Genomic DNA, 23,878 nt, shown 5'->3' with positions numbered 1-23,878 from the left:
ACTCGCATACTGGACTACAAGGGCTATCATTCTGCCCTATGTGCATATTGGGCTTACAGATCTTTTTTAACTTCTATAAAGTGAAATTAGAAAATGGTGTATTAAAAATCAGGTATTCAGTCATTAATTCTATTCTAAAGGCTACCTTGTTCTACTTAAGTTCAAAAAAAAAAAGGTTAGAACTCCAAGATGGATACATAGAAAATCTTTCTGTTGACTTTAAAACTCACTTAGGAAAGAAGCAGCTAAATAAAGTACCTCAGAAAAACCTCTATAAGACAAATGGGGGAAATATGAAAAGATCAAGATCAAGGCAAGATTAGGCAGAGCAAGTTACGATCCTATTACAGTTAGGAAGTTTCAACATACATAACCCGGGACACCTATAGGAAGAAACTAAAAGAACAGGTGGGATATGTTTCCAAGTTCTAAAGTTAATGCTGGAATACTGTTTAAGAGGACTTCTCCACCTACCACATCCCAACCCCAAAGGTAAAAAAGGAAAGGAAACAGGGTGACCATCTGGATCTCAGTTTGGCTGCAACAGGGGATGGGCTCTTGAGGAGATGGCCCATCAGGTCCCCTGCTGACGGCACTCCAGCTCTAGGCCATGCTTCAAAACGCAGAGTCCAACTATGGCTGTGAGCCATTAAAGAGTTGTAAAACCAATTTAATCACAACCAAACTATTTCAAGTGAAGGAAACCACAGGAAGAAGATGGAAAGCAAAATGTCAGAATACACCTCACAGGGCGAGCAGATGGGTTGCAGATGTCCACACGCCTCGGGCTGTGTACTGGGCTGCCCTGCAAAATGCACTGCAGTCAGAGAAAGCTGAGACACACTGCTCTTGGCACGTTTTAACCTCAGTATGGTTTTCTATGAGAAAGACAGCAAAAGATGATGAGAAATCAGGAAGGAAAAGCATGCTCGAGAAACAGATGAACTCACATAAAAGGCCAAGAAGACCTGGTGACAAGAACATGGGTTGTAGAGTCAGCCAAGTAGAGTCAGCCAAACAAACTCCACTGGCATTACGGCTCCAATAGCTTCAGAACCTCAGGATGTTACTTGGCCACTGGGAGTCTCAGTTTCTTCATCTACAAACCAAGGAGAAGCTAACTTTTAGGCTAATTACTATAAAAGTGCCTGGCTTGGAAGAAATGATAAGTATTTTCTTCCTCCTACCATACAGCTTCACAGGCTCCTCCTCTGTAAAACCACCCACTGTGACTCCGAAACCATGGCATCACTGAGCTCCCAGTCCTGGGGCCGCCATTGGTCTCCACAGCGCTCTCTGGTGTCCCTGGTTGGCACCCAGAGACAGACAGCAGAGGTGCATGCTGAGAAGTGCCTACCAAAGCCTGCTGCTGGGGAAATCAAGGCCATTCAACAAAGACTGTAAGTCACAGAGAAACTGAGTTGTCAGAGTAAGTACACCCAAAGCCCTGCCCACAGTCGGTGAGCTGGGAAGAGGAACACGATGCAGGAATGTCGCCATCTTGTTTCTGCTCAGCCCTGGCAGCAGGGGAGACGTTTCCAGTGAGAAATGGAAGATTCACACGTGTGCCCCATGCAGGCTTGCAGTGCTAAGTCATACTGAGTACCTGATGCAGGAATCCTGGAGCCTATGACCCTTCAGGGTCCCTCACAGAGGGAAATACACCAATCTAGAAAGACAGCTCCACAATTAAGGCCTCAAAGGACTTTAGGGAGGGAAAATAAAATCTTCACTAATCAAAAATCATAACATCACTATTAGTGAGAGTCAGTAATTACACAAATGAACTTAGAAACAAGAAGGTCGGTGATTTACCAGAGAAACAAACAAATACTACAGAACCCCATTAACAACAGGTTTGGTACTGGTCTGAGAACAGACAGCTTAATCAATAAAAGAACCCAAAACTCAAGAGAACTGTGTATATATAAATACATGGTAAATGGTAGCAGGAGCCCCACAAACTACTAAGTTACACATTTAATTTTCTGTGCAGAAAAATGAAGTTGAATAACCATGTACAAAGGTGAATTTCAGACATTAAAGTTATCCTGGGAAAGATAACGGAAGAAAATGCAAAAGAATGTCTATGAGACCTTGGAGGAGGAAATGATTTCTAAGACAAGTCTCCAAACCCAAACCATGAGGCCAAAACAGATGAATCTGACCAAGTCAAAATTATGAACTTTGGTTCAATGAAGATGCCAAAGACAAAATTAATAGATGGATGATAAAGAGATTCTATTTCACTAAGATGTAACTGACTGTATTTTATTTACTACTAAGGAAGAGAAACAGTACTGATTAAAATGTAACAATGTTTTCTTGTCATCCAGAATTTTTAGTTTACATTTAATGAAAAGTTCTCCTAGGCATTCTTAGGAACAGATTTTTGTCACACTACTTGTGCACTTATGAAAAGGAGAATGTAGGCAAGATATGGCTCAGGGACATTCCTACCCTCTCTACCTGAGTTCCAACCGTCTGCTCTCCTCTGCTGAGTCACAGTCACCATGGCGATCTGTGCAGATTCTCCTTCCCACTATCAGGAGTATCCCGCGCTCCCCTACCATCCCTGCAATTACCCAACAAGCAAGCGAGTGTCACCCATTCTCAAGTGCTGATATTGGAACTTTCTTACTGGACTCAATTCCCAGACTCATCTTTCCTCCAATCAAATCACATGGGCCTAGAAAGGAAGCTGTTACTAAAAGGCAGCACAAGTTTGACAATGAGATGTTCAAGCCTTCGTCACAGCGGCCGTTTAATCCTCCTGTAGGGGTCCGGCTGTTTCTCCTGCCTCTGCCTAGCTGACTTACCAGCAGTGCTCCTCACTCACCTGAAGCTGGCAGTGAGCGCAGCCACGACCACGTTCACAGGTACACAGGCAGTGAAAACCCCCCACTGGCTGACAATGACTGTCAGCAGCTCTAAGATTCATGTCAGAGATCTTACACAGGAAAAAAAGTGTCTTAGAATTAATGCAGGTGTACTACATCAAAAACTACCCAGGGTTAAAACCTACAGAGTATATAGGACTCTTGCTGATCAAGACAGGCTGGGAATCTGGTGGAAAAAATGAGGTAAAAGATAAAGAGGCATTCAATTCATTTTCGAAGGGGAAACTACAGCAGCTAATAAGGTGAAATGAGACTCAAATAATCAGAGAAATGCAAAGTAAAGCAATGCTACCCAAAAGGGCTGTGGGGAAACTGGAACCTCCATGAAGTTGGGGGGAACAGGTGGATACAGCTGTGTCACGATGTGGAAAAATCCCACTGGGAAATGAGACACTGTCAGCACCCCGCTCTTGGTTCTACACCCCCAGAGAGACTCAAACAGGTCCACAAGGGCTTATTAATCACCAGGTTTTCTGTGGCAGCAGGGAGTGAGGGCAGCTGAGGTATCCAGAGGAAAGGGGCTCGGTAAAATCTGGTGACCACACACAACAGAACACTGTGGAGCTCTCAGAAGAAATAATTCAGAAGTCCCTCCAGCAACCCACCTCTCTGCTCTGCTTTGACATTTCTTCAGACCACTTAATTCCAGCTAACACTGTATTTCATTGTTGGCCTAAGATTGTAATATACTCCATGTGCTCAGCACATTCCTAGAACAGAGTACGCACTCTAATACATGTTCAAAAAATAAATGTTGAGTAAAAAACTTGTAAAAAATTAGAATGAAGTCTGGAGAACAAAATTAAAAGCATACATCCATAAAACATTAAGATCATGTAACTTCAAAAACTCAGTATAATAAAAATATCAATCATTTTAGTAACAGAAATAACGTAACACATCAAATCAAAACAGGAAGCTGTGACCATGGGTCTCCTCAGGGGAGGAGAACAGAGGCAGGCACTGGGGTGACTGAAATAAAGAATAAAACAAATGAGAGCACTGCCTTTCCTGGCTGCTGACCATGGTGGCTCTGAGGACAGGGCTGGGGCCTGGGCCTCGTGGGGAGGCCCGAGATGGAGAACGCAACATAGCACCTCAGCTCAACAGAAGCAAGCCTCTGGCAAATTGGAGTGAGAAAGGAAGAAACACAAACAAACAATGCCTGCAATGGAGACATGATCCCACAGATACGTCAATGCATCTGTAATAAAGTTACATGTGTATATATATTTTATATATGCATGGCCAGGACAATCCTAGAAATCAATTCATGCCAATACATTTGAAAAACTAAAAGGAAATGGACAACTGCTCAATGACAGTACACTAAACTTAGGAAAGAAACCTGAACAGCTTTAAAAACTCACTCTAGACAATGAAATTATCAAATTCATTAAAATCACAAACACAATGAATACATGCTAAGAAAATGATAAAACTAATGTATCTCTAATACTAAAACTGAACCAGCACAGTAAAAGAAAATAAAGAGACTAAACTTACTTTTCAACACAGACGTTAAAAATCACAAATATTAAGCAAAACAAATCCAGCAATGTAGAAAAACCAACCAAACACTCATGTTTAAAATACGGTTTATTCTAGGAATATAAGGATTATTTAATAGAAAAACCTACCAGTGACTTCTGGTAAACAAGACAGAATGAAGGAAAAAAACCCATTTCAATCTCTGGTCCCTTACAATAGCACACAAAAATGCCTACAAGGTCTGACAGTCTAAACGCACAAAGACCACAGCATAGAAAGAGGTAACAGTTACATTATGCTGGAAACTGGAAAGCAGTTGTAACAAGTTGTGTTTCACAGTCAAAGAGATCGGAGTGAGAGAGCTGAACACAGGCAGGCAGCCAGAGGCCAGCAGCAATTCCTGAAGAGTGCTCACACACTGGGGCAGAACTCCCTGTGAGTGCAGAGACAGGTGGGATGGGATACAGGAAGAGAGAATAGAAACCTCCGTAAGGGTACCCATTCCCGCAGCTCACCTCCCCACCTGGCATAATGATGGTAGTATAATTCTCTGGAAAGGCTGACTATCAACAAAAAGTCCTAAGGACCAGTGAGGAAACAGGTGCCATTTGATAAACAGACTTCAAATCTGCCTAATGCAAAATGGGACACTGAGTCCTCTTCCTCTAACTCAGCTCCCAGAAAGCTAGATACCAGGTTTACACCCCACACAGCACACTGGAGGAGTCCTCTTTGGTGAAAGTCAAAGTCAAGAGGAAAAAAAAAGAGAGGCTGTTAAGTTAAAAAAAAGTTTCGGACTGCTCAATGACAGTACACAAAAGTTAGGAAAGAAACCTGAACAGCATTAAAAACTCACTCTAGACAATGAAATTACCAAATTCATTAAAATCACAAATGCAATGAATACATGCTAAGAAAATGATAAAACTAATGTATCTCTAATACTAAAACGGAACCAGAATAGTAAAAGAACAGAAAATAAAGAGACTAAACTTACTTTTCAACACACATGTTGAATTTCTTTTGGGGGGATGAAAATATTCTGCAACTATATGGTGCAAATAAACTAAAGCCCACTTAACTCCATACCTTTTCAAAGGGTGAACTTTATTGTATATGGATTATGTATCAATAAGCCTGTTATTTAAACGAAAAAAATCTATCCAAGTTGACTAATCTCACTTACACTTGTGTCAACTCAGTACAGAAAGCAGAAGCAATGCAAAAACTGAAAAGTGACTAAGGTTATCACTATCCACAAAACAGCCTTCAAACTGTTCTGTGGTTTTTGCAGTTACATAATACTACTGATGACAATGAAATATTCAGTTTATTGAAAAGAAATTTATGTTAAGGATCACCAGACACTGAGAGGGTATCTAACAGATGTATTAAAATCAGGTTCAACAACACAATGTTTTTCACTGAAACCTTAGTAAGAGTGTGTATCAGTGATCCCTTAATTAAAAAACAAAAAATCAAGTTTAACAATTACTCCAGGGTATGAGTAAAGTAAAATAATTTAAAGATGTGTATGGTTTCAAATAATTTACCTTCCTTCAGGCCTTCCTCAGGAGTCTATCTACACTCTACCAACATAAGAAGTAAAGCACGAGCGGAGACAGCTGGAGCAGGAGAGACACATGGGATTCCTGAGAGTAAGGCAGCCCTGGGCAGCAGCTCCACAGAGCACCAGTCAGGACAGGAGCAAATGACAAGGGTTCCAGGAAGGGAAAAGAGTATGAATCCAATGTTTAAACATTCTGAATGGAGATCCTCTCTCTTGGAGAAAGACAACAGGATGAACTGGACTGGTATGTAGAAGCAAGCAATCAAGCAAACAAAGGAAAATGATTAACTCCAGGGAAAAGAAAATTAAATTAAGCTATTTTGCATAGTGAAAAAGAAATGGCTGCTGAATGGACGGTATTAATACAATCACGGAAATGCAAACACCGAGTGATCTAGGACACACTGCGAAACGACAAGACTGCCGGGAGAAGGGAAGATGGGGGCAGCTGTGTGGCTGTGCAGCTCCAGCCCCACTGAGGGTGCCAGGGAGGCTGCTGAATTTGCGGGGGGCAGCCATGCTAGTCCACACAAGGGCCCTGCAGGGGCCACTATAGGACTGCAGCAGCAAGTCTGTGCGCATCTTCAGAGAGCCAGCCTTCACCTCTACAATTAATGGGTGTAACTAACACCGTGAAAGAAAGAAAAAAGAAGAAAGAATCACACAGGCAAACTCTTTAGAAAAAACAGAGAAATGCCAGGAAAAAAAGCTATAGAAATGGAAAGTGTTGACTTCTAAAGTGGGAATCTGGCATGAGGAAGGGTGGCATGCTGGACTGCAGTACTTCTCACAGAAATGTATATGTATGAGTAATTTTAAAATCCTATCTGTATAATTTAATATAGTAACTGGAATATATAATTTAATATATAATATACAAAGAATTTCCATGGTGAAAGGCATACATGGTTCAAAGTCATATATGGTCGTCGTCTCAATAGGTACAGAGAATGTACTTGATACAATTTAATATTCTGATTTTGAAAACTATTGAAAAAGTTCCCTCAGCAAACTAGGAAGAGATAGAAAGGCCTATCAACTTGATACAGGTTATGGCTACGAAGCCACCAGGAACAGGACACAGAGGCCCTTGTCACCACTCCTATTCAACACAACAAGAGAGGTGTCCCAGGAAGAAAAACATGCTCCTCATGACAGCAACAAAAACTCTCTGGTACCTAGAGAGAAATGTATTAGAAGATGTACAGTGTCAGCTTCCTGGCTGTGATGCACTATATGACAGCCAAGATGGTAACGTGGGGGGAAACTGATGAAGGGTACATGGGATCTCTCTGTAGTATCTCCTACAAGTGCATGTGAACCTACTATTACTTCAAAATAGACAGCAGGGAAAAGAAGATAAGCAAAGTCTTTATCAAGAAATTATGTAAGTTCACGGTGGGATATGGAAGACCTCAGTATACATGCAATACGCCAGGTACAGGGTGACAAGATTCGGCATTACCAAGATTCCAATTCTTTTTAAACTGATCCACAAAATCAGTGAACTGCTAGTCAACTCAAGCCCATTTATTGGTCAGATTTGATCACCCAGACCGAAATTCAGTGAGGAATAAAGAGTTGAGTTGAGAACAGCCTAGACAATGTTGAAGAACAAGGTGAAGAACTCACTCTGGTCGAGGCCTGTTCTTAAGCTGTGGCATTTCCATGAATGAGGTTCTGGCACAAGGAGACACAAACATACTGAAAGATAGAAATAAAGCTGGCAACAGACCCTTTGCAAGGGAATGTGATATACAAAAGAGGGGAAACTTCCAGTCCGTGTTAAAAATGAACTATTCAACTGAGAACGCTGGGACAGGTGACCGACATATGGAAAACAGATCACTGAGCCTCTGGGGTAGGGAGGGGTCCTTAACCATAACATTTGTGGTTATTAGTATGTGTGCTTTCAGAACACGTAAAACTTTTATAAGGCCACAGAAATCCATAGAAGCAAAGCAGCCTTTCTTAGATCAGACCAGAAGTGGGAGGATACATTCAGGAGAATATCTGCATCACATTTTTAGACAAAATACAAAGAATTTCCATGGTGAAAGGAATACGTGGTAAAAGTATGTCACAAGCAAAGGAAAGAAGTACACCAACTTGAAGACAGCAACAGCGGTTATCTTGAGTGGAAGGTGGGGATAAGCAGTCGATGGGAAGGAGGTTTCTCAGGTATATTTGTAATGTTTTCTTTATTTTTCAAGTAGGTTTAAAGATTGCAAAATGCTAATGCCTATTAATTCTGGGTGGTGGGTCAATATGTGTCTAGTATTTTCTGCATACTTAATATACTTAATTTAAAAAAGCACATACACTGAGGAGCCAAGATGGCGGCATGAGCAGAGCAGCGGAAATCTCCTCGTAAAACCATATATATTTTTGAAAATACAACAAATACAACTATCCGTAAAAGAGAGACCAGAAGATAAAGGACAACAGCCAAGCTACATCTACACTTGCAAGAACCCAGCACCTCACGAAGGGGGTAAGATACAAGCCGCGGCCTGGTAGGAATAGAGCGCCACCCCTACCCCAGCTCCCAGGAAGAGGAGAGGAGTTGGAGCAGGGAGGGAGGGGGAACCCAGGACTGCTAAATACCCAGCCCTATACATCCACACCGGGAATAAAGACACACAGTATGTGGGGTGCTGGATACTAGGGAAAGGGAACAGTAAAACCTGCAAGCGGGTCCCTGCAGCCGGCGCCCCTGGGACAAAGAAAAGCAACTGCTTTTTGAAAGTCTAAAAGGGACAGGGACCCCAAGGCTGGATGGAAGCGTCCCAGGACACTCAGCCCAGGAGCTGGGAATCCCAAGGAACTCCAGGCACCCTAATCCGCTGTGTGGAAGTGCAGCTCTGAGGCGATAAACAGCCTCCCATCCGTTCCCCCTGCCCATTCCCCCTCTGGCGCAGCCCTGTCATAGCAGAGCAGCAGCCTGAGGACGGTCACGCCCACAGCAACCACACGCGAAGCTTCCTTCACAGTGGCCAGGCAAGAATCAGGGAACCCATCTGCGTGCAGCTGCCCAGCACAAGCTGCTAGGGGTCGCCATTCTCCCAGGAGACGAAGGCCACAAACTAGCAAGAAGGGATGTTATCCCAGCTGACACACACGGCAGCTCCCCACAACTACCCCTATCACCATAAAAAGGCAGAATAATTTGATACAGACCAAAATCACACAGTCGACCCCTGAGAAGGAGCTTGGAGAGATAGACCAAATCAATCTTCCTGAAAAAGAATTCAAAGTAAAGGTCATAACCATGCTGATGGAGCTGCACAGAAAAATGCAAGGGCTAATGGACAAAGTAGGGAGGGAGACTACAGAAATAAAACAATCTCTGGAAGGACTTAAAAGCAGTATGGATGAGATTGAAGAGGCCATTGATGAAATAGAAACCAGAGAACAGGAACGCATAGAAGATAACAGAGAGAAAGATAAAAGGATCTCCAGGAATGAAACAATATTAAGAGAACTGTGTGACCAATCCAAAAGGAACAATATCCGCATTATAGGGATACCAGAAGAAGAAGAGAGAGAAAAGGGGATAGAAAGTGTATTTGAAGAAATAATTGCTGAAAACTTCCCCAAGCTGGGGGAGGAAATAGTTGCTCAGACCACAGAACTACACAGAACTCCCAAAAGAAGGAACCCAAGAAGGACAACACCAAGACATATAATAATTAAAATGGCAAAGATCAAGGACAAGGACAGAGTTTTAAAGGCAACTAGAGAGAGGAAAAAGGTCACCTACAAAAGAAAACCCATCAGGCTATCACCAGACTTCTCAGAGGCCAGAAGAGAATGGCATGATATATTTAATGGACTGAAACAGAAGGGCCTTGAACCAAGAATACTATATCCACCATGACTATCACTTAAACATGAAGGAGGGATTAAACAATCCCCAGACAAGCAAAAGTTGACGGAATTTCCCTCCCACAAACCACCTCTACAAGGGTATTTTAGAGGGACTCCTCTAGATGGGAGCACTCCAAAGTCTAAAAAGACGTCACCAGAGAAAATAGAATCACAGCAAAGAAAGCAGACCAACCAAATACTAACTAAAGGCAAAAATAAAATCAACTACCCACAAAAGCAGTCAAAAGAAACACAAAAGGCACAGAATAAAACACCCAACATATAAAGAATGGAGGAGGAGGAATAAGAAGGGAGAGACATAAAGAATCATCAGACAGTGTTTATAATAGCTCAATAAGAGAGTTAAGTTAGACAGTAAGATACTAAAGAAGCCAACCTTGAACCTTTGGTAACAACGAATCTAAGGCGTGCAATGGCAATAAGTACATATCTTTCAATAATCACCCTAAATGTAAATGGACTGAATGCATCAATCAAAAGACACAGAGTAAGAGAATGGATAAAAAACCAAGACCCATCCATATGCTGCTTAAAAGAAACTCACCTCAAACCCAAAGACATGCACAGACTAAAAGTCAAGGGATGGAAAAAGATATTTCATGCAAACAACAGGGAGAAAAAAGCAGGTGTTGCAGTACTAGTATCAGACAAAACAGACTTCAAAACAAAGAAAGTAACAAGAGATAAAGAAGGACATTATATAATGATAAAGGTGTCAGCCCAACAAGAGGATATAACCATTATAAATATTTATGCACGCAACAAAGGAGCACCAGCATATGTAAAACAAATAATAACAGAATTAAAGGAGGAAATGGAACACAATGTATTCACTTTAGGAGACTTAAACACCCCACTCACTCCAAAGAATAGCTCCACCAGACAGAAAATAAGTAAGGACACACAGGCACTGAACAACACACAAGAACAGATGGAGCTAATAGACATCTATAGAACTCTACATCCAAAAGCAACAGGATACACATTCTTCTCAAGTGCACATGGAACATTCTCCAGAATAGACCACATACTTGGCCACAAAAAGAGCCTCAGTAAATTCAAAACGATTGAAATTCTACCAACCAACTTTTCAGGCCACAAAGGTATAAAACTAGAAATAAATTATACAAAGAAAGCAAAAAGGCTCAAAAACACATGGAGGCTTAACAACATGCTCCTAAATAATCAATGGCTCAACAACCAAATTAAAATGGAGATCCAGCAATATATGGAAACAAATGACAACAACAACACAAAGCCCCAACTTCTGTGGGACGCAGCGAAAGCAGTCTTAAGAGGAAAGCATATAGCAATCCAGGCGTATTTAAAGAAGGAAGAACAATCCCAAATGAATAGTCTAATGTCACAATTATCAAATTGGAAATACAACAACAAATGAGGCCTAAAGTCAGCAGAAGGAGGGACATAATAAAGATCAGAGAAGCAATAAACAAAATTGAGAAGAATAAAACAATACAAAAAATCCATGAAACCAAGAGCTGGTTCTTTGAGAAAATGAACAAAATAGATAAGCCTCTAGCCAGACTTATTAAGAGGAAAAGAGAGTCGACACAAATCAACAGAATCAGAAACAAGAAAGGAAAAATCACGACGGACCCTACAGAAATACAAATAATTATTAGAGAGTACTATGAAAACCTATATGCTAACAAGCTGGGAAACCTAGGAGAAATGGACAACTTCCTAGAAAAATACAACCTTCCAAGACTGACCCAGGAAGAAACAGAAAATCTAAACAGACCAATTATCAGCAATGAAATTGAAGTGGTAATCAAAAAACTACCAAAGAACAAAACCCCCAGGCCAGATGGATTTACCTCAGAATTTTATCAGACATACAGAGAAGACATAATACCCATTCTCCTTAAAGTTTTCCAAAAAATAGAAGAGGAGGGAATACTCCCAAACTCATTCTATGAAGTCAACATCACCCTAATACCAAAACCAGGCAAAGACCCCACCAAATAAGAAAACTACAGACCAATATCCCTGATGAACATAGATGCAAAAATACTCAACAAAATATTAGCAAACCGAATTCAAAAATACATCAAAAGGATTATACACCATGACCAAGTGGGATTCTTCCCAGGGATGCAAGGATGGTACAACATTCGAAAATCCATCAACATCATCCACCACATCAACAAAAAGAAAGACAAAAACCACATGATCATCTCTATAGATGCTGAAAAAGCATTTGACAAAATTCAACATCCATTCATGATAAAAACTCTCAACAAAATGGGTATAGAGGGCAAGTACCTCAACATAATAAAGGCCATATATGATAAACCCACAGCCAACATTATACTGAATAGCGAGAAGCTAAAAGCTTTTCCTCTAAGATCGGGAACAAGACAGGGATGCCCACTATCTCCACTGTTATTCAACATAGTACTGAAGGTCCTAGCCACAGCAATTAGACAAAACAAAGAAATACAAGGAATACAGATTGGTAAAGAAGAAGATAAACTGTCACTATTTGCAGATGACCTGATATTGTACATAAAAAACCCTGAAGACTCTACTGCAAAACTAACAGAGCTAATATCGGAATTCAGCAAAGTTGCAGGATACAAAATCAACACACAGAAATCTGTGGCTTTCCTATACACTAACAATAAACTAATAGAAAGAGAAATCAGGAAGATAATTCCATTCACAATTGCATCAAAAATAATAAAATACCTAGGAATAAACCTAACCAAGGAAGTGAAAGACCTATCCCTGAAAACTATAAGACACTCTTAAGAGAAATTAAAGAGGTCACTAACAAATGGAAACTCATCCCATGCTCCTGGCTAGGAAGAACTAATATCGTCAAAATGGCCATCCTGGCCAAAGCAATCTACAGATTCAATGCAATCCCTATCAAACTACCAACAGCATTCTTCAATGAACTGAAACAAATAGTTCAACAATTCATATGGAACCACCAAAGACCGTGAATAGCCAAAGCAGTCCTGAGTAGGAAGAATAAAGTGGGGGGGATCTCATTCTCCAACTTCAAGCTCTACTACAAAGCCACAGTAATCAAGACAATTTGGTACTGGCACAAGAACAGAGCCACAGACCAGTGGAACAGAATAGACTCCAAACATTAACGCAAACATATATGGTCAACTAATATTCGATAAAGGGGCCATGGACATACAATGGTGAAATGACAGTCTCTTCAACAGATGGTGCTGGCAAAACTGGACAGCTACATGTAAGAGAATGAAACTGGATCACTGTCTAACCCCATACACAAAAGTAAATTCGAAGTGGATCAAAGACTTGAATGTAAGTCATGAAACCATAACACTCTTAGAAAAAAACATAGGCAAAAATCTCTTAGACATAAACATGAGTGACCTCTTCTTGAACATATCTCCCTGGGCAAGGGAAACAAATGCAAAAATGAACAAATGGGACTATATCAAGCTGAAAAGCTTCTGTACAGCAAAGGACACCATCAATAGAACAAAAAGGTAACCTACAGTATGGGAGAATATATTCGAAAATGACAGATCCGATAAAGGGTTGACATCCAAAATATATAAAGAGCTCACATACCTCAACAAACAGAAAACAAATAATCCAATTAAAAAATGGGGAGAGGAGCTGAATAAACAGTTCTCTAAAGAAGAAATTCAGATGGCCAACAGACACATGAAAAGATGCTCCACATCACCTGTCATCAGACAAATGCAAATTAAAACCACAATGAGATATCATCTCACACCAGTAAGGATGGCTAACTCCAAAAGACAAACAACAACAAATGTTGGTGAGGTTGTGGAGAAAGGGGAACCCTCCTACACTGCTGATGGGAATGTAAATTAGTTCAACCATTGTGGAAAGCAGTATGGAGGTTCCTCAAAATGCTCAAAATAGACATACCATTTGACCCAGGAATTCCAGTTCCAGGAATTTACCCTAAGAATGCAGTACTCCAGTTTGAAAAAGACAGATGCACCCCTATGTTTATCGCACCACTATTTATAATAGCCAAGATACGGAAGCAACCTAAATGTCCATCAGTAGATGACTGGATAATGAAGATGTGGTACATATACACAATGGAATATTACTCAGCCATAAGAAAAAAAGAGATCCCACCATTTGCAACAGCATGGATGGAGCTAGAGGGTATTATGCTCAGTGAAATAAGCCAGGAGGAGAAAGACAAGTACCAAATGATCTCACTCATATGTGGAGTGTAAGAACAAAAGAAAACTGAAGGAACAAAACAGCAGCAGAAGCACAGAACCCAAGAATGGACTAATAGTTACCAAAAGGAAAGGGACTGGGGAGGACGGGTGGGAATGGAGGGATAAGGGCGGGAAGAAAAGAAAGGGGGCATTACAATTAGCATGTATAGTGTTGGGGGGGGCACGGGAAGGTCTGTGCAACACAGAGAAGACAAGTAGTGATTATACAGCATCTTACTATGTTGAAGGACAGTGACTGTGAACTTGGTGACAAGTAGTGATTTTACAGTATCTTACTATGTTGATGGACAGTGACTGTGAACGGGGATGTGGGGGGGACTTGGTGAAAGGGGGAGCCTAGTAAACATAATGTCCTTCATGTAATTGTAGATTAATGATACCAAAATAAAATTTAAAAAAAAAAGACCTAACCACGGAAGTGAAAGACCTATATCCTGAAAACTACAAGACACTCTTAAGATAAATTAAAGAGGACACTAACAAATGGAAACACATCCTGTGCTCCTGGCTAGAAAGAATTAATATGATCAGAATGGCTATCTTGCCCAAAGCAATATACAGATTTGATGCAATCCCTATCAAATTATCAACAGCATTCTTCAATGAACTGGAGCGCATAGTTCAAAACTTCATATGGAAACACCAAAGACCCCAAATAGTCAAAGCAATCCTGAGAAGGAAGAATAAAGTGGGAGGGATCTCACTCCCCAAGTTCAAGCTCTACTACAAAGCCACAGTAATCAAGACAATTTAGTACTGGCACAAGAACAGAGCCACAGACCAGTGGAACAGATTAGAGAGTCCAGACATTAAGCAAACATATATGGTCAATTAACATATGATAAATGAGCCATGGACATACAACAGGGAAATGACAGTCTCTTCAACAGATGGTGCAGGCAAAACTGGACACCTACATGGAAGAGAATGAAACTGGATCACTGTCCAACCCCATACACAAAAGTAAATTCGAAATGGATCAAAGACCTGAATGTAAGTCATGAAACCATAAAACTCCTAGAAAAAAACATAGGCAAAAATCTCTTGGGACATAAACATGAGCAACTTCTTCATGTACAAGAAAAAAAAAAGCACATACAACGAAGCAAAGCTAACCAACAGGAGAACCAAAGGCAGACTAGACAATGGAAGGCAGGAGGCAGTGTGGGTCGGCCTCCTCACTCCTACTGGAAGAGGTGGCTGGTGTTTGCGGGCAGTCAGAGAACTGCAGTGTGAGCCTGTCACCACCTGTAGTTATGAAGGTGACCTACAACAGATCTAAAACCAGATGCAAGCCGGGGGGTGGGGGGGAGCAGGAGTGCGCTTTTCATCTTAAGTGTATCTGACCTTCTGAAATACTACCATGAGCATGTATACTGTGAACAAAAGATTTTTAAGAAAAGAGGGACAAACTTTAATGGCCAAAAAATAAAACATGTCCATACCACCCCTAAAAGGAAGTTATATACTGGGAACTAGAGCAGTTAGTTTCTGATCTTGGAAACCTGGTTAACATTTCATTCCAGTAAAAAGGAAAACTATATAAACCACCGCATACTTTGTTACCTACGGGAAACCAAGGGTAAGGCCTTCGGACAGCAAACTGATTTACCCTGAAACGATGTTGTAGTTGAGAGCAGGATGGTCTTTTGAAACAGGAGGAACAAGAGGTTCTGGTTGCCACTCTTCAATCAATTCTTCCTTTTCCTGCAGGGGAAAAGGAGTTGAAATACAGCACAGTGCTAGTCAGGGAACAGCAGCTCCAGGATTATCTGAATCACCTGCTGTAATGGCACCATCATAATGAGCACACAGCTGGAAACAAAGGTCCAGAAATGCAACAGCATTACCATTAAGTTCTGTGCACTTAACCCTCACCTGTTCTGATCACAGGTTAAAGGCTCTGTTCCCATGCAGTTCTGTGGGTGACTGGAAAATATGAGAAAATTTTATTTCCATGTTCAGGATTTTCCACTGTGCTAAGTGGAAGTAAACCTATCCTGCTGGGAAGACAAAGAAAGTCTACAACACAAAGGTGCGAAGTAAGACTTGCAGGTAAGTGAGCCCTGCCTCTACTCCAAGATACTGCAAATGCCACACCTGCAGTTCTTAAAGCCATGACTGTCCTGGGAAGGGGTCAACCAGACTACTAAGCACTGCTTCCACGAGCCATCTGCAGGGATTAACAAGTAGCTGAAATACAGAAAAAGACTCTCTTATAATTACTGCAATGGGATTTAATTTGGAAATTTCTCATAAGAAGCCACGTTGTTCCTTATTACTTAATGCATTACAAATATTTTGAGTATCTTGAATGTCTTATCCTTTCCTGAATAAGAAAAAAAGGTAATTTTGAAATGCAGTCTGGATGTACAGGGTGAGGTGGGGCACCGAAATGAACACCAATTCTTGCCTTACATCGAGGCCCACTCTCAATGGTTCTCACCTCATGATTCTGTTAAGTGCTGTGCATTTTTCTCCTGACAGACAACTCCAAGGCTGGGCTAAGAGCATATTCACCTGATGCTCAGGTACTCCAAAGTGCTGACGGAACAAATTAACCAATCAATTCCTCATCTGTTTCTGCCAATTACTGCACATGAGAACAGCAGCCCAAACAAGCCCAGGGTACCTGTCATGCATGCTGTGTTCTTGCTCCTGTGGACATGGATGCTAGTCAACTCTAGATAACCTGGTATTCCAGATTGTGGGTCTAAGAAACTGGGAAAGGCATTTTATCTGTTAGCATGAGTTAAATTTCAAAAACACAGTTTTTTCCTTCCACAGCTTATAAGGCAAGATGTCAGTGATTACTGAGTCTTGCTCTACTAAGTTCTGCTTTCAGATGATTACTCTAATATTACACTCAGTCGTTCTTTTAAAAAAGGTATATAGTCTGTGTATTGTTATTTTTTAATGTTTCTAAGAATATGAGGAATGATCGAACCCATGAAAAGTTTGGAAATCTGTTTCATGGCCATCTATTCATTCACGAGGCATTCCTAAATACCATAGAAGAAACACAGAGGCAGGATTTCTGACATGGGTGGTCCAGCCTTAGTGCAATGTTAAGAAGGGAGTGTTCTATGGCATGCCAACCCCACTAGGTGTGCAGAAGAAAAAGGAGGAGACGGGTAGGGATCTGTGGTCAAGTTTAGGCCATACCTCCACACACAGGTTCAAATATCTATTGATATTCAAGATAACAAGAAATTATGCAATGAGACTTTTTAGTCTGCTTTACCCAGGTTTCCAGAACAGATTTGTGCTAAGAACTTCGGGAACGTGCCTGACCATCTCATGATTAATATTATGGTCAGACCAGCAACGGTCAGTCAGTGAGACCAGGAACCAATCTCCACATTGCTGCAGTACTTTCACTCCACCAGAACTTTCTCCTGTGATGCTCCTAGAAGCAAAGGAAAGCCTAGGCCTGCATCTTCGTGCCGCACTCAGCACTGCCTGGTAAACCAAAGTTTCAAAGATTTTTCTTGGGAAACATTCCTCACAGTTCCTGTCTTCCTGCGCATTCCAGCAAAGCCTCAGGGGCTGGACTAGGGAACCATCCGAGTGACAGAAACCAAGCAGCAGCCAAAACCGCTCTTCTCCTCTCACTGGGGTAGTCACAGCGGCCCTAACCTGAGTGAGGAGAATCCTCTTTTCCATAAGTCCCCTCACCCCACGTTCTCACTCCAAGGGGGCAGCGCACCCAGGTCCTCCAGACACTTCTGCCTCCTGAGCTCTGTTCAGCTTAGGCTTCAGCTGGGAGCCTTACCACAGAGAACACATGAAGATTTGATCTGGGGTGGGGAGGTGGGAGGATTCCTTCCAGCTCTGAAATTCCTTTGTGAAAACACAGGGAAAACTGATGTTCAGGCTTCAGAAGTAGTGGTGCTTTTCCCAAATATCTCATGAAATCCGCACACAGACACTGGAAGCTCAGCAGCTCCCACGCTTCCCTTCTACCATCTCTTTGTAAGGCTACTGCTTGCCCATGGAACAGTACAGAGACTGTATCCCTCTGAGTATTTACTGTATCCCTCACTTCCTTGTATTTTGCCTATCCAACATTTCATTTCCCTTGATTTCCTAAAATTACAGAAAATATTTTAACAAATAGAGTTCAGCCAGCAGAAATCCTATTTGGAAGGATGTAGCAATTATAAATCATACACTGAATAATAAAATATTTAATTTCTTACCTTGACTGTAAGATCAGATCGTTCTTGTAGTTTGTAAGTTTTAGAGAAAAGAAGTCTGATTATCCAAAGTATTAGAATTCCTTCCAAAATAAGATGGTAAGCAGGAGCCTGAAAGTGAGCCAAAAACAAAAATGGAAAGGAAATACACGTCTCAAACCTGCACCTAAAACTTAATGTGCCCGTATATACTGCCTCCCATGACCTGTAACCTATTACTTCTTAATATTTCCTTTCATTTCTGCTCATTCCTTTTCCCATTTCTGACAGTAGGCCATTTCTTCTACACATGAAAAAAATCTCGAATACCACAGCTTTAAAACCTCTTCAGAAGAAAAAAATTAATTAAAAAAAAAATCTGACACAGATTCCCAATATTATCAAACAATATCAACTACCAGATCTTTGGGTAATTTAAATTTTTTACTGGTGGGAAACGACTGTAACAAACATTTCACAGATTCACAAGCCTTCTGCCATCCCATCTGCCATGGAGGAGCTAAGAGAGTTATCTGAAAAACCACTGTCCAAAATTCTTAGAGTTTTGCACGTCTTACTACATCTTCCCTTGATAAACCTCTTAACTTCGGACATGGCAAAGAAAAAAAGACTTTATAAATACTTAAAGGAGTGGAAGGTCTTATTTCTACCTCAGTTCCCCAAAAGTATGCAGTGCTTTCAGGACAGCGGGCATAAAGATACCTTAATGAAGTATCCAAGACAGGCTTTTTCACTGCACATTTCCCAGATAAAGTCCAGGCTGTTATGTTTTGAGAAACTAGACACATTCAGTGCACGTGGAACATTGCATGTATCAGTCAGAATAACAGAAATAAACCCAGTCAGTCAGTTACCAGGGGCTCAACCTCAATAGGTTGTCACTGGAAACTCATTGCAAAGAGGTATTTAGAATAGAAAGAAAAATTATATTCAAACATCAGACAGAAAGTGATGACGATTCACCATAGTTTAAAATAACCCAGAATGTGGAAGCAAGAAAACTGCCAACAAATTTCTATGTAAACATCCAGGTCGATGTACAGATAACTTCAAACTATACAGATATGTTGCCCATGGACACATTTCTTTATGGGGTACAGTATACAAAACTCCTCAAATTCAACATACTGAGTGCATGGAAATCGGAGCAAAAACAGAAATCTCTCTTTAACATGACTTTTTCCCTTGAATAGAATTCATTTAAGAATAAGGACTCTAGTTCTAAATACCCTTTTGTTTTTCTCAATACAGGTGACCCTTGAACAACATGGGTTTGAACTGCACTGGTCAACTAATACATAGATATTTTTCAGTAAGTATACTGGAAAATATTTTGGAGATTTGCAACAAGTTGAAAAAGTATTCTTCAGCTTACTTCAAGAATACAGTATAAAATACATATACACACATACAAAATATGTTGTTAATTGACTGCTTATGTTATTAGTAAGACTTCTGGTCAACAGTAGGTTATTAGAAGTTAAGTGTTTGGAGAGTCAAAAGTTGTATGTGGATTAGATGGCTGGGGGTCGGCACCCCTAACCCTCGTGCTGTTCAAGGGTCAACTGTATTTGGTTTCTAGCGGGCAAACATCTGTCCAAATCACTAGTTAAACATCTCACTCCACAAATAAATCATCCTAAGAAAGACTGAGATGGTGTCTAGTGTCTTAATACAAATCACAAATGCAGCTTCCTTTCCTGTAAACGTTACATCCAGGAGGACTTATCCCAAGTCTCATGCTTGGTCAATTATGCAGTCTTCAAAAAGGGAGCAATAACACAGCAGAATTATTATTCATTTCTAAAAAAAATTTAATTTGTTGCCATAATTAACCTAATGTTGGACAGCATTTATGCCTCCATGTGCTCTGTCAATTGTTTTAAAGCAAGTCCTGATAAGTCTTAATGGAAGACACCATCATCACCTGCCAGTAAGCAGCAATATCCAGTTTTTAAAAAATTATCCATAGAAGACTGAGATTCACTTGACACGAATTTAGATGTTGGACTTTTCCCTGTTTGTTCACTCACTATTCCCAGCGTCTACATCTGTGCTGTCTGAAACTGCAGCATCCAGTCACCAGGCAGTTATTTAGATACACATGCAAGTTAAATTAAATGAAAATTTTAGTTCCTCAGTTGCACCAGACACATTTCAAGTGCCTAAGAGCCACGTGAGGTTAGTGACAACCGTATCGAAAAACTTAGAGAACAATACGCAGAAAGGTCTACCGGACAAGGCAGCAAAACTCAGTGAATGGCATGTCAAATGAATGAACATTCTCTAAAACTGCTTTTCATCTCATTTTATCTAACACACCTGAAACAGGTGACCTTTCAAAAAAGACTGATCCTCTAAAACTCTAAAATTATTTTATCTTTATAGGATAGAAAGTGGGACGTATGCGGAATAACACAATTTCATTTTCCTAAATCTTAAATCATTTGCTTTCTTTTCTCACCTCACGCCCTGACAAAAACAAACCCCAACGTACCGCAATTCTGTCCCCTAGTTCCTGCCGCACAGTTTCAAGGCCTCGACTTCCCGAGGGCCTTTCCAGACCCAGATCTCCCGCTGTTTCCACCACCCCGTTTCACCAACAGCTCCTACTCTGGTTTCTGAGGACCAGCCTCTCCCCTGCGCCCTCTTCCACGCGCTCCTTTCGCGCCGGGACAGGCCCGGAGGGAACTCCGCGCTCGCCGGAGCTCAAACCGAGACCCTCGGCTCTGGCTCTCGCCGGTCCCTCCCCACGCTCAGCGGCCGGGGCGGTGTGCGCCCGCGAGTCCTTCCAGAGACGGACGCCGAGGGACCGGGCCAGGCCCGCCCAGGCCTCCGAACACAGCCACGCGCACCGTCCATGTTCTCGGGGCCAAGTGTGGCCGCGGGTCACGAGCTCACCTCGTAGAGCGCCTGTACCATCTCCACCAGAACCCACTGCTCCGCCACGGCCGCCATACCCAGGGTCCCCGGCTTCCTTCCGGAAGGCCAGCGGGTCACACAATGCGCGGCGCGGCGCACCGACGTCCACGCGCACGGGGGCGGGGCGGCCAGCGCTGGGCACCGCCCCCTGGCTCTTGCGCACTGCGCGGGAAAGCAGAAGGCCAAGGCCCCTGCGGGGACACTTGTTGACCTGAGGCTTTTACTTGGACGGGGATGTTGGAAAATTGCACGCTAATTCTGGCAGGTGTTTCCACGTGTGTGTGGGGGGGCGGGGGGTGTCATGTCAGGACCTCTCCTTACCGTGGGGTATTTGTAGCAGGGCATCCATGCACCCAAACCCACCCCCTCTCCACACACACACACGTCCCCAAACCCACCCACAAACACCGACATCCACACACACCCACGCTTGCGCATGAATGCGTAAGTATATGCAGGGGTGTATAGACATATTAATACATATGTAATGTATATATTTCACTCCAATGTACAAAACTGGTCAGGATTCTATTGCACATGACTGATTCTGAAATGCAAATGCTATCTGCATTCTAAGAACTCTTTTCCTGAACTGAATGACAATCCCAGGTCATACGCCTTGACCGGTGGAGCTGTAAGAGGGGACGCGTGGGCATCCAGTGACCACTGGGCGCGACCTGAGTAGCTCTGACTTTTCTTCCCTGTCACCAAAGGCCGCATGGGAACACCTCCTTAGCTACTGTTTTCCTTATAATAGCCATACTGATGTCCTAAGTGCATCGTTTTCCCCCCTAGGGTTCTAAATGCTTTTTGGCAGCCACTTACACTCCTAATATTATCCATCAGGATAAGACACCTAAAAGCACGAAGTGATCTCACCAACCACGTCCATGATCACAACATAACTGCTGGTCACAGGGACCGCATGACTCTCCATCCTCCTGACTCAACTACTGGAAACAATGACTGTGATTTTCAGCTTGTCTTCCTCAGCAGTGCTTTTTGGTCACACTCTTCATTCTGAGAGAACGACCAAAACCAGGGAATTGTTAACTTTAAATACAAATATAAAACTAGATGTGTGAATTTGCTGAGCAGACAAAACCATCAGCCACATTAGCAAAATTAAATCTGGTTTATTTCACCAACATGAGTGAAACTTAACTTGTTCCTTGCAAATGCGTCTGACAGCATAAAAGAACCTGAGTCATCTTCTTACAATGATATGAGGTAAATCACTTTTCCCTTCCCGGATAGAACAAGCAATCATTGTAAAGGCTAGACACCCTCATTTTCACTTTAAAAGCCATCCTGTAATGTCATGACATTGAGCTTCATGAGAAAGCTCCCAGTTTACATGTGAACTGTTCTTTTTCTTATTATTATTAAGATTATTGATATACAATCATATGAGCAACATTATAATTATTACTAGATTCCCCCTGTTATCAAGTCCCCACCACATACCCCATTACAGTCACTGTCCATCAGCATAGCAAAATGCTATAGAGTCACTACTGGTCTTCTCTGTGTTATACTTCCTTCCCCGTGCCCTCCTCTACATCATGTGTGCTAATCGTAACGCCCCTTATTCCCCTTCCCCCTCCCTTCCCCCACACCTTCCCCGGTCCCTTTCCCTTTGGTGACTGTTAGTCCATTCTTGGGTTGTGTGAGTCTGCTGCTGTTTTGTTCCTTCAGTTTTTTCTTTGTTCTTATGCCCCACGAATGAGTGAAATCATTTGGTACTTGTCTTTCCCACCTGGCTTATTTCTCAGAGGTTATACCCTCTAGCTCCATCCATGTTGTTGCAAATGGTAGGATTTGTTTTCTTCTTATGGCTGAATAATATTCCATTGTGTATATGTACCACATCTTCTTTATCCAATCATCTACTGATGGACACTTAGGTTGCTTCCATTTTTTGGCTATTGTAAATACTGCTGCAATAAACATTGGAAGAAATCTTTGTTGCTTGGAAAATATGCTTTACTTCTCATCTCCAAATTCAAATTCACTTTAAATGCTTGACATATAATTTGATACCTAGGAAGACTCTAGCTTAATTATTTAATAATATTTATAGTGTGACATTTCTCTGGATAGACACATTTCACAAGCAGTTTTCCTTTAATGCTAACAAAAATCTGTTGATAATTTTAATCATAACTAATGATTTACTCATTAATGGATTAACAATTTAGTCAGTAACTTAGATGACACAGGTCCAATAAAGGGAACCTGATGATTGTTGAATGTGCAGTTCTGCCCATTAGTAATTTTAAGGCAGGAATTTGTTACGTATCCTACTCAGTTGGGTTACATGTTTCCATGTCTGTCATTTGATCAACAACAAAAAAAAACAGGGACATAATATCAAGCCTTTCCATTTTACTTACATTTTTTTTTAATAAACAGCAGCTCAGTGGTTTTAGGGGACTGGTTAATAAAATACAGAGAACATTAGGGCATAGCACAAAATGGCACTTAACACCACTGGCAGTACTCATCTCATTACAGTTATATCTGAGCATATTCTTGCGTTATTTGCTTTTCTTTAGAACATAATGGTCAAAGCCATTAACATGAACTTGAGGTATATATACAACACATACACAACTTTATGCAAAATACTTTTCATAAGTAACATTACATTTTAAAATATTG

General features: G+C 41.4%; 1 protein-coding gene across 10 annotated transcripts in view; it reads right to left on the bottom strand.

The window, feature by feature from the left end:
• Positions 1–21,330, bottom strand: part of SPTLC1 (serine palmitoyltransferase long chain base subunit 1) — a 106,432-nt gene extending 85,102 nt beyond the window's left edge. For all 10 annotated transcript variants that reach the window (XR_012127855.1, XR_012127856.1, XM_073228844.1 and 7 more), the window contains exons 1-3: positions 21,194–21,330; positions 18,296–18,403; positions 15,706–15,800 (exon numbers count right to left, since the gene is read on the bottom strand). Coding sequence is in view for 8 of the 10 variants with exons in the window: in XM_073228844.1 (XP_073084945.1) it covers positions 15,706–15,800; positions 18,296–18,403; positions 21,194–21,250 (260 nt within the window). In the remaining 2 variants the exon portion in view is untranslated. The remainder of the gene's footprint in view (positions 1–15,705; positions 15,801–18,295; positions 18,404–21,193) is intronic.
• Positions 21,331–23,878: the final 2,548 nt, after the last annotated feature.

Source organism: Manis javanica, chromosome 2 (assembly GCF_040802235.1).
Source record: "Manis javanica isolate MJ-LG chromosome 2, MJ_LKY, whole genome shotgun sequence".
Classification (NCBI taxonomy): domain Eukaryota; kingdom Metazoa; phylum Chordata; class Mammalia; order Pholidota; family Manidae; genus Manis; species Manis javanica.
This window is presented reverse-complemented; position numbering and strand designations above follow the sequence as displayed.